The sequence below is a fragment of the Sapajus apella genome, unplaced genomic scaffold (genome assembly GCF_009761245.1).
Source record: "Sapajus apella isolate SASKATOON/1434 unplaced genomic scaffold, GSC_monkey_1.0 scaffold42, whole genome shotgun sequence".
Taxonomy (NCBI): Eukaryota; Metazoa; Chordata; class Mammalia; order Primates; family Cebidae; genus Sapajus; species Sapajus apella.
This window is the reverse complement of record NW_022436982.1, coordinates 6,935,453-6,947,814: the sequence shown is the minus strand read 5'-3', so window position 1 is coordinate 6,947,814 and position 12,362 is coordinate 6,935,453. Positions and strand designations below refer to the sequence as shown.

Sequence of the window (12,362 nt, the reverse complement as noted above, 5' to 3'; positions counted from 1 at the left end):
TGTTTAGGTGTTTGATTTTTTTTTTTAAGACAAGGTCCTGCTGCTGTTGAGGCTGGAGTGCAGTGGCACAATCATACTTCACTATAGCCTTGACCTCCTGGGCTCATGCTGGCCTCCCACCTCAGCCTCCCAAGTAGCTGGGACTACAGGCATGCACCACCATGCCTGGCTAATTTAAAAGAAAAATTGGTATCACTTCTTGGCCTTTTGGCTAAGATCAAGTGCAGAAAAATTTGTAGATACTGGGTCTTGCTTTGCTGCCCAGGCTGGTCTTGAACTACCAGCTTCAAGCTATCCTTCCACCCAGGCCTCCAAAAGTGGTAGGATTACAGGTGTAAGCCACTGCACCAAGCCTGACTTTTAGAAAGCTGATCCAGATAAGTAACACACCTCTGCACATTGCTGATTGGCCGTTACTTTTACAGCCTAACAATCTGAAGTCTACATTTTTTTTTATCAGTGCTTTTCGCAGTTGAACATGCGTACAGATCACCTGTGGGTCTTGTAAACATGCAGACTCTGATTTAATAGGTTGTTTGGGAGAGCTGTGGGATCCTGCATTTCTCCCCAGGTCCCAAGTGACGAGAGTCTGCTTGACTGTGAACCACACTTCAAGTAGCAAGGGTTTAGAGTTAGCCTCTAACTGGGATCCACCTGAAAATACTTTTTTGAATTTACTAATGGTAGTAATAAAAAGATTTGAAGGCAGCAAACTGATTTTGAGGTCAAAAGTAATAAAATTGCTATTCATTACAAATGAAGGAAAGGCTTTTCTTAGCAAAACTAGAATGTTCACCTTTAAATGACAGCAGGGCAAGTGGGAAAAGTGCACAACAGAAATTCCCAGGAATGCAGCTCTCTGTTAAGGGAAGAGAGGTTGAACAAAGGGATGTGAGGTGTGCCAAAGCTATCATGGCTGAAAGTCAGCTCTATTATTTTTCACATGTGTCATTTTGGATTTGACTTGTATAAAGTCTAATCTTCTTCTGCTGATGTTTCTAAAGGAAGATGATCTGAGATTATGCCCCAGTAATTTCATGGGAACAAAATGCGAAGTGCCACTGTGTCCTTGCTGTACTTCCTGAGATCGTCCTTGACGATGTATAAATAAGAACGTGTAAAGCAAACTGAACCAGAACATTGGGAGTTAAAAACATACTGTAATGATCCCTCCAAACTGCGAGTCTAGGTGACCACAGGTAAGGGATGGCTTAACTTCAGTTAAATGAGGCAAAGCCCCACCAGGATAGTGAGAAACACTAAGGAGAAGATGGCTTTTAGAGTTATCCTCACCTGAGTTTTAATTCTTTCTCCATCAGTCACCAGCAGTGTGGCCTTTGGCAAGTTATTTATCTTCCGTTGGTCTCATTTTTTGTCATCTGTGAAATGAGTATAATAATACCTACGAAACTGTTTTGTTTTGAATAAGTTGGTATATTCAAGAAGCACTGATTTACACAGTGAATGTTCCTAAAAGCTTCAGGACATTGAAGAATAAGGTGCATAGTAATAAGAATAATAGCAGCTTGTAAGTGGTGGGAATGGGATTTGATGGCCGATGAGCTGACTTCAGGGCCAGTATTTGTTACCATGCACTACCCTTTGGATGTCCTTCTCATTTATGTTAACAACTCTCCCTGAATCTGGGCACTCGTTTTATAAAGGACAATCATTCCACTTGAAACCCTAAAAAGCAACTCTGGGCATAGAGGAGAGGTATGAGAGTGGAAGTCAGATATGGGTTCGAGTCTACCTCTGCAACTGAGTGGTATGGCTCAGGACAAGTTACTTAATTGAAGTCATAATATTTCCTCATGTGCAAAAAAATAGGGATAGAGATTTTATCACACACATTTGAAAATTAAATGAGGCACTAAACTATTACCAATGTTACCTGCTTCACAGTAAATATTTAACAACTGTCATTATTGTAATGTCTTGCAGTAATAAATTGATGAGACAATTTTCCTACCCAATTGTAGAAATTTTTAATATGAATTAACATATGATGGAGTTTTATACAAAATCAAAAAATAGGTAGTATGTTGCCTCCTGTATCTTAACAATAACGGCATCTCAGGCTGGTGGACAGGTCCTGTTTTTCTCGTTGACCATCCAGGGGAGGGAATCTGGTTGAGGAAAGTGAAATCCTTTACGGTGAATCAGGAAAAATCTCCAAAACTGTGTTTTCATGTCACTATTAATTCATTATTAAAACATCATGGAAACTCAGAAATGCCTGCCTAGGGACACAGCAGGATAGGATAAACATCAATGTATTCCTGCCTGCTGCTGACTCGTACATCTGGGGAGGAAGTGGAAAATCCATTTGAGATGTGCCAAAACACAGCTTAAATTGGCTCATGCACCCCAGACAGCCAAACTGGTTTTTATCAATGGCATCATCCCAATCAGTCAACAGCAGTTTGACTTAAACCCCACTTGTGATTTCATTTGGAGGTAGGGAATTATATTTAAAGTTTGAAACATTTTCAGATCTAAAGATCTGTTTCAAACTGATCCATTAGAAGAAACAGAGGGTTGTTTTATTCCTGCTTTCATTTGAGAAATAGCTTTATATTAATAACTAACTTCCCAAACATGATTTATGAATTTGATAGAGAAGAGCCATTTGCACCAAAATAACATAAAGGAATATGTTAAAAGCATCAGGAAAATAGGAAAATCTAAAACAGTTTAGTTCATTTATACTTTATTTTTCACAATTATCCTTGAGCCTCTATTTGTGCCACATATTTTCCTGAATACTTATTGTATGCCTGACATTCCCCTAGCAACTTTATATGTATTACTGTCTAACTTAGTCTTTATCAAATATATATCAGATGAGGACTTTTAAGACCCCACTAATGAATGAGGCTTACAGCTACTGTAACTTACGTGCATTCACTAGCTAGTGAGCTTTGGATCTGGGAAGGCAAAGCCAGACCCGATTCTAGAAGCCTGGCTCTAACCATCACCCTGTGCTACCTCTCAAAACAGATGTGATTTTGCCCTCCTGGAACACTCAGTCTAGCAGAGGATATATACCATGAGCGGGTCTATAATGGAAAAAATGCAGGGTATTTAGGGAGTAGCTATGAGAGCATCTAACCTGTGTTCCAGGTGTTGTGTGAGGTCTCTAGAGATACATAAATGGAAACTGATGATTGAGTAGGAGCTGGTGAGGCTTAGGAGAAAGGGAGGAGAAAAGAAGGAAGAAAACTCATGACTCGGACATGAGTGATGAGTCTATTTGAGGAACTGAAGACAGTTCAAATGGCTGGAATTGAGAGAAGAATGTGGACCTGGAGAACGATAAGTCTGGAGAACTAGGGGTGGATGTCTTGAGTTTGTGACTCAACTTCCACGTTGATTCACTGTTGGCAGGCCTTGGGTAAGGGACTTAGTCTTCCTTAACTCCATCTCCCGTATGGATAGACTGTAACTCTACTGTCTTCACAGGCTGTGGTGAAACTGCACAAAATGATAACAGATATAAAACTACCTTATTTCCTATGATACTTATACAACAGTTAAATTGAAAGGAGATGACTGGACTTTAGCTCACTTGTTTTTCATCTGTGTTTTCACTTGTTTGTAATTTTTACTGCAGTCTACTTTTTTCTCCAGCACTTAAGGAATAAGGAATTATGTTTTTAGTTAAGTTCTGCCCATGAATTAGCCCATCCAAATGATCTTAAGCAAGTTATCTTCCAACCTAGGCCTCAGCAATATCATTTATAAAATGAGGTGGTTGGACCTTAAAGCCTTTTGAGTGCTAACATTGCATAATCTCTGAAAGCATCAGAGCCCGATTTCTTGGTTCAAATCCTGGCTCTGCCATGCATGTGCTGTGTTATCTTAGACAGGTTACCTAGCTTCTCTGTACCTTAATTTCCTCATTTGTAAAATTAGGATAATTGTAGTACGTATCTCATAGGGATATTATAAAAAGTAATTTTTTTTTTTTTTTTTTTAGTTGGAGTCTTGCTCTGTTGCCCAGGCTGGAGTGCAATAACTCATTACAGTCTTGATTTCTTAAGCTCAAGTGATCCTCCTGCCTCAGCCTCCTGAATAGTTGGGACTACAGGCATGTACCACCATGCCTGGCTAATTAAAAAATTTTTTTTGTAGGGGGGGAATTTCACTATGTTACCTAGGCCGGTCTCAAACTCCTGGCCTCAAGAGGTCCTCCCACCTTGGCCTCCCAAAGTTCTGGGATTAGAAGCATAAGCCACCATCCCCAGGCTGACAATTACATTTGTGTAAGGTGCTTATAACAGCACTTGGTTCATAGTAGGAACTATTAAAAGGTGTTTATTGTTTTATGGTCTAGTCAAGTCACATGACATCAACATATGTGTACTGAATGCAAGCCAGGCTCCTGTGTCATCAGAAAGCCCAGAGTAGAACATGAATGTTGGACCTCCTTCGTTAGTACTCAGCAGAGAACAATCCGCCTAGAGACATTAATGCAGAAATAAACTCGACAGCAGTGAAACTCTGGTGTGATAATGCCCCTAAGAAAACAGGGAGCTTAAAAGGCACAGGCTGAAATAATAAAGAGCCGCAGAGTGGCGGGGAAAGCTACTTGGAGTTGAGCCTACTGGGGAATCTTGGTTCCTTTCAGAACACAATGCCGAGTGAGAAGTCCCACGGTCAGCTAAACAGTCTTCACACAAAGGAACAGAAAACATAAACAAATCACATACACAGGAACAACAGCGTGAAATGGTCAGAAAAAAATTCTCACAGGAGTCCAGGAGCATGCCACAGAGAGCAAGAGCTGCATGTTTTCGGAGGGCTAAATGAAGCACTTGGCAATGTGAGCAGAAGCCCCACAAAGCCAGCCTCCCTCACTATCCAGTTCCCTGTCTGCCCTCCTTTATGGTTGGTTCATTTAGTGCTCTGGAGAAAAGTGTCCCTCATGTTAATATCACCAATATCAGCACAGCAGTGTTGCTGTTTATATTGGAAGGATACTGATCCCTTCTAAGCACCTCAGGGCTTAGCCTACATTACTTATTCCTAACAACTTTTGAAGGTAGATATTATTACTTTTCAATTACACATAAGGAAACTGATATTTGCAGAGGTAAAAGCACCTCTTTCAAAAAGGGTGGCAGAGGGTGGATCCAAGCCCAGGAGTGTGTCTGATGCCAGTGCTCACACTGCTGGATTTCTCTACCCCATGCTCTCTCTGGGTTTGCCCCAGGTCGTCATCTGCACCGAAGGCATTCACATACCTGACCACCAGGGGAGTCTGTGCAGGACACCCATGCTAGGGTCAGCAGGCACAGCCCACAGCCAACAAAAGCAAGTCAACAATCCTAAAGCCCAGGTCCTCCTGAGCATGGTTTGGAATCATTTTCTGCCCTCACAGGGTAGCTGTCTCAGCCAGTGGTGCACACAGCACTTGATTGGTCTTTCTCAAACCACCATCTGAAAGCCATGGATGAGATGAGAATGAGGGCACAGGGACAGGCTGGTTCATCACAAGGTCCTCAGCAGGATACCTATGATCCCAAGGCTTGATCCTAGTCTGAATCTTTATAGGAATTCTTACTTTCAGGGGACAGGATATTTTGCTATTGATTGCTAATTTAGGTGCATTCTGGTCAAAGAATTTATTATTCACAGAGATGTGCTTTGTGAATAAATAGGCAATATTCTGGTAAATAGTGTGTATTTCAATAACTGAACACGGGTTCATGAATATTCAACATTTTTAAATAGTATTATTAAAATCTTTATATTTCCTTACTAATTTTCAGTCTTTTTTTTTTTTTTTTTGAGATGGAGTTTCACACTGTTGCCCAGACCATAGAGTAGTGGTGGGATCTCAGCTCACTGCAATCTCCACCTCCTGTGTTCAAGCAAGTCTCCTGCCTCAGCCTCCCAAGTAGCTGGGACTACAGGCGTGAGCCACGTGCCCAGCCAATTTTTAGTCTTTTTGATTAATTAGTTTCTGAAAGTTTCCTCTCTGCTCATGGATTTGTCAGTTAATTCTGACACTTTTTGTTTCATGAGCTTTGAAATTCTGTTATTAGATGCATAGATAATTTCAGGATTATAATATCTTCCTGAACAAGACGTGTGAATCAAATCTAACAAGATTTTATCAGTTAGTAGATGGTTCTGTTTTATCATTACATAATGACCATCTTTATCCCTAAATTTTTTTAGCTTTAATTTTTTTTCTGTATACATGTTGCCATACTAGCTTTATTTAGTTAGTATTTGCTATATATTTTTCTATCCCTGTATTCTCAATCTTATGTCATTATGTTGAATATATACTTCATGAAAAGAGCACACAGTTTTATATATGTGTGTGTGTTTTAGAATTCACATTCTAGAATGTAAGATTTTAGAATGTAAGGTTTTCTGATCTGAATCTGATGTGAGCCCCTGTCTTTTAACATAAAGTTGGCATAACTTCTGCCACCTTATCCTATCTTTTCCACACCATCATTTTCTTTGGGCCTTTTTTCTCATTTTATGTCTTTTATTTCCTTCTCTTCTCTCTTGCCGTCTGTGTTGAGGAAAGTTGGATAGACTGTTTCTCTTCTTTTAGTAGTGATCCTTATATTGTTAACATGGGCTTAACTTAAAGCCTAAAGTTAATGCCTCCTTATTTCAGAATTTGACTTTCTGAAGATTATAGTATAAGTAAAAGGAATTCAGAAACTCTTGTTGCTGGAGGAAAGTTAGAAGATTTTATTCGCATATCTTGTCCAATAAGGCAAGGGAATCAGTCAATGTTGTGTGGCAAGCTTGACACAGTGACAGAAATTTTCAATCAATTGGCTTATTATTATTATTTTTTTTTGAGACTGAGTCTCGCTCTGTTGCCCAGGCTGGAGTGCAGTGGCATGATCTCCGCTCACTGCAACCTCCTCCTCCTGAGTTCAGCAATTCTCCTGCCTTAGCCTTCCGAGTAGCTGGAATTACAGTTGCGCACCACCACGCCCATCTAATTTTTGCATTTTTAGTAGTGATGGGGTTTCACCATGTTGGCCAGGCTGGTCTTGAACTCCTGACCTCAGGTGATCCACCTACCTTGGCCCCCCAAAGTACTGGGATTACAGGCATGAGCCACTGTGCCAAGCCTCGGCTTATGATTTTATAAGTCAAATATAAAATCATTTTCCCAGTTACAGCTCAGTACTGTCCAGTCCCATAACTATGTCAGTTCATACATATATAATTAAAAGATAGAAGGCAAGCTATTAAATTCCATCCTTGTCTTTATTCTTCAGTCTTCCAGTATTCAAACCATGAGTAGTAAGTCCAGCATTTTGCTCATTTTATTTGAGAAATGCATGGGGCGTTCTAAAGCAATTAGAATTTTTTGGAACAGCAGCAATACAAAAGGACCAGGGGAAAAGCCATTTGGCAAATGTTTTTTTTCTCTTTCACTTTGGGGAAACTCATGTTTCATTCATATTTTTTTCCACTTTGAGGAAACTTGGTTGGGATTGGAGAAGAATGGCAGATTCACAGTCATTCACTGTTAGTATCAGGGCTTAGTTTGATAATACAGGTTGAGTATTCCAAATCCAAAAACCTGAAATCGGAAATACTCCAAGATCTAAAAATATTTTAACACCAATGTGATGCTCAAAGGAAATGCTCACTAGAATATTTTGGATTTCAGATTTTCTGATTTGGCATCCTTAGCTGGTATAATGCAAACATTTCAAAATGGAAAAATAAAAGAAATCTGAAACACTTCTGGTCCTACGTATTTCAAATAAGGTATATTTACTCTGAGCTAATCAACACAAACCTCCCCAACCAGTTGAATTGGAAAATTGTGTGTGTACACACACACACACACACACACAATTTTCTTTATATATATAATATATTTAATTAAATTATATTGTTATAATTTTATTATATATTTATTTTATATGTTTATTTTAGCACCACTGTTTTTCACATTACAAAAACCATCTGACACCTAATAAATGCCAGCCCTCATTTTCTGAGTCTCAAAACTCAGTTGCTCCTGGAGAAAATGTGTGACCCCATTTTTGATATTTGTTTTCTCTCTTCTACAGCTTCCTTCCTACCAACTACTTTAACTATGACTGTGGACAAGGGAGATAATGTGAACATAACTTTCAGAAAGGTATTGATTAAAGAAGAAGATGCAGTGGTTTACAGAAATAGTGAGTATGTGTGTCTTCGCTTTCCCCCATTATGGTGTGAGATATCAGATAACATACAACATATTGGAACATTTTCCTATTGCGGTCGTGTGGGCAGATGTTGGAAGTAAAGCTGCTATGATGCGAGCTTTCAAATTCTGTGTATGACAGAAGCCCTCTGAGGTGACATATTTGGTTACTTAAATATATTAAAGTGGAATTCATATACATGAATGTACATAGTAAATTATACAATACATCCCATCAGACATATAAATAAAACAATAAAATCCCATAATATAATATGTGAGGTCTCAACTTCAGCTATATAAAATGTGAGTTTCTTTGATTGTGACGTTGATGGCAGGGTTTAGGAAATTACCACAGTAAACATGGGAAGCCAGTTGTTAGCAGTTCTGGCAGTCCAACTGTGTAACCCAGATGTGTCTAGGTCCCAGCTATGGCTTGGTACCACCTGCTGGCAGTTGCCTGATCCAGCTGGAATATTGATGGGGACCATTCTGAAATCTGTGAGTGGATAAGACTTCCAGATTGGACTAGGGATTATGGGTATCTCCTAGTTAATTGGTTAGTTGATGGGGTTACCTGTCATTTTTCACCTAACTTTGCCTGCCAACTATGTTCACCTCTCCCTGCAGAATATAAGAACTTATACTGCCCCCATCTTCATGGGTTTGGTGGTGGATCCCACAGACTAACCTATCTGCTCTATCACTATGACTTTCTTGACTACTGGGAGAGTACTAAATAGTTCAGCCTTTTCATTCTTCTCCCACATCCAATATGTGAGAGCACATTTTCTTTACCAAGTCAGGGAAAGCTGATTAAGTGGAAAAACCAGACAAGGAAAAAGGAATGTTTCAGTGTGACCTATTGTTCTTCACTCTTCCTTCTTACTAGGTTCCTTCATCCATTCGGTCCCCCGGCATGAAATACCTGATATTCTAGAAATAAACCTGCCTCATGCTCAGCCCCAGGACGCTGGAGTATACTCGGCCAGGTATATAGGAGGAAATCTCTTCACCTCGTCCTTCACCAGGCTGATAGTCCGGAGTAAGTGATTGAGAGGCCACCATTTGTGATGGTGTAGTTGTTAGATTGTTAGGGTTTTTAGTTATGAGTAACAGAAACGAACCATGGCTTCTTAAGCAAAAACGAGGGACTGGTTGGAGGTTGTATTAGTCTGTTCTCATGCTACAAAGCAAATGAATTAGAGCTACCAATCATTAGAGTAATGACAGAAAAGCCCAGGTATTTAGATCTGAAGACTTAAATATTTAATATTACAAATACTTGATGAAGCTGGGGAAAATTCAGGGCAAATCATTTTCTTTTTTTCAGGGCAAATCATTTCTAATTTCACTTGCTCTTTATTAAGATGTACTTGAGACTGGCTGATTTATAAAGGGAAGAGGTTTAATTGATTTACAGTTCAATACCCTGGGGAGGCATCAGGCAGCTTACAATCATGGCAGAAGAGGAAGCAAACACATCCTTCTTCACATGGCAGCAGGAGAGAGAAGAATGAGAGTGAAGGAGGGGGGGAAGAACTGTATAAAACCACCAGATCTCATGAGAACTCACTCACTATCACGGGAACAGCATGATTAAATTATCTGCTGCTGGGTTCCTCCCACAACATGTAGGGATTACGGGAACTACAATTCAAGATGAGATTTGGGTGGAGACATAGCCAAACCATATCAGAGGGGGACACTAAGGACTCCTAATAAATTGATGGGAAAGCTGGAAAGTGACCGGATGCGGTGGCTCATGCCTGTAATCTCAGCACTTTGAGAGGCCCTTTGAGATCAAGAGTTTAATACCAGCTTGGGCAACAGGGCAAAAACCCATCTCTACAGGAAATACTAAAATTAGCCAGGCATGGTGATGCACACCTGTAGTTCCAGCTATTTGGCAGGTTGAGGTGGGAGGTTAGCTCAAGTTCGGGAGGTCAAGGCTGAAGTGGGCCAGCCTGGGCAAAAGAGCAAGGCCCTATCTCAAAAAAACACTGCAAAGCAAGTTCCAGAAAAGATAAACTTCAAGGAAGAGCTGAGGCTCAGTGGCTATGGGTATGGGGAGGTAGAGGAATGGGCTTTCTCTCTAAGATGCTGCTTTTACAATGACTCAGCTTCAGCAATGTTTCTTTTGCTTCCAAATTTTGAATTTCCAGGCTAAAGAATTAGATTGGCCTAACATGTATTAGATGTCTATCAGCCTAGACCAGTGAGCTACAGACAAGGATGGAGCCACATACTGCAAGTTAAAGGCACTAGAAACTCCCATTTGTACAGCATGATCATCCGTATAAAAAGGGAGACCGCGATGAGTAAAGCAGTCTCACTGAAAGGTGTCTGCTCTAGGGGGATGAGCTGGACCTCTTGGGTTAGACTGACATGTGATTAAACATTGCCTCCTGTAAATCCCACACGTCCCAGGTCATTTAACTCTTAAATGTGATTTTTATTTTCAGTTTTGAAAAACGGAAGAGTTAGAACTAGTAAAAACTTTTTTCCCCATTATAACTATTGAAATGGGGCATAAATATCAACATTACATTTTCCTATAATTTTTATAGGAACTTGATGAATAGAAAGAAAATGATTTGTCCTGAATTTTCCCCAGCTATATCAGGTATTTATAATACTAAATGTTTAAGTCTTCAGGTCTAAATACCTGGGCTTCTCTGTCATTCCTCCAGTGATTGCCATCTCTAATTAATTTGCTTTGCATTATATTCCCTCATTCATTTAATAAAATATGTTGCTCATAACTCTGTGCCAAGAATTGTGTTGGTGTTGAGAATACAGGATCATAAAATAAATCCCTGTCCCTTGGGTCACTCCCAATCAGAGTAGGTACATATATAATTAGCTAAATAAACATTGAAAAATGACAATAGAATTATGAAAAGTGTGGTTCATCTAGTTTATACTCCATGCTTAGCCACCTCTATGGGCATAAAATATAGCAGGGTATTTTATAGGCAGGACTATTTGAGCTTGAGTTGAGAGGAATCTTTCCATGTACCCAGGACCTGTTTCCTTCTAGATAACTACTGTGCTTGACTTCTATTAAATGTCAGAGCAGCCTTTTTGTAAGATGAATCTTAAAAAAATATATAATTTACGATGATAGCAAAACTGCAATATTCAACTTCTTTTTTTTTTTTCTTTTTTTTTTTTTGAGACCGAGTCTCGATCTGTTGCCCAGGCTGGAGTGCAATGGTGTGGTCTCGGCTCACTACAACCTCCACCTCCTGGGCTCAAGCAATTCTCCTGCCTCAGCCTCCCAAGTAGCTGAGATTACAGGCACCCACCACCATTCCCGGCTAATTTTTGTATTTTTAGTAGAGATGGGGTTTCACCATGTTGGCCAGGATGGTCTCACACTCCTCACCTCGTGATCTGCCCGCCTTGGCCTCCCAAAGTGCTGGGATTACAGGCATGAGCCACCGCGCCTGGCCAATATTCAGCTTCTAATAGCTTGCTTCACAGTTACTTTTACATGAAGTTTCTGTGACTTGGAAGAAGCAGGTGATATCCTCTTTTATTCTACTACTCAGGAGAGTCTGAATGGCAAGGAAGCAATTTGCATTTATTTTATTTAGATAGTTTCTTTGGGTTCTGATATAACACCATGTACTAGGTGTACTCAGAGGGTAAATGGCATACATCTTTTAGGGGTGTCAGACACCTGTATATGTTGATATGTAGTTGTTTGAGACAGGAAAATCAAAGTGTTTTTCCTAATTTCGGTTCTCACTGAACACCAGATGTGTAGGGATTTTTCCTTGCACCCTCTCTAGTTCTCTAGCAGACGTCAATTGGGTATCCTATAGTTACTCAATTCTGACTCTACTGGGAAATAGTATCAGACCCTACAAGTTACATGTTCAGTCCTATTAGACTACCCCCACTTTAGATGCCAGTTGTGAGCCCCAGATTGCAACCTGTGTCTCTGACTGACCGTATATCATTGATCGGTGGTGAGACTCCCTCTTGGGTTGGGTTAATTTGCTAGAAGGGCTCACAGAACTCAGAGAAACACATTTACCATCTTATTATAGGGACTATTACAAATATTAAGGTGAGCAGCCAGGTGGAAGAGATGCACAGGGCAAGATATGGGGAGTGGGTACAGCGCTTCCATGGGCTCTCTAGGTACATCACCCTCCAG

General features: G+C 40.1%; 1 protein-coding gene across 3 annotated transcripts in view; it reads left to right on the top strand.

Annotated features, from left to right (window-relative positions):
- Positions 1-12,362, top strand: part of TEK (TEK receptor tyrosine kinase) — a 113,310-nt gene that overhangs the window by 46,077 nt on the left and 54,871 nt on the right. For all 3 annotated transcript variants that reach the window (XM_032300009.1, XM_032300012.1, XM_032300010.1), the window contains exons 3-4: positions 8,073-8,183; positions 9,084-9,236. In XM_032300009.1, coding sequence (XP_032155900.1) covers positions 8,073-8,183; positions 9,084-9,236 — 264 coding nt within the window. The remainder of the gene's footprint in view (positions 1-8,072; positions 8,184-9,083; positions 9,237-12,362) is intronic.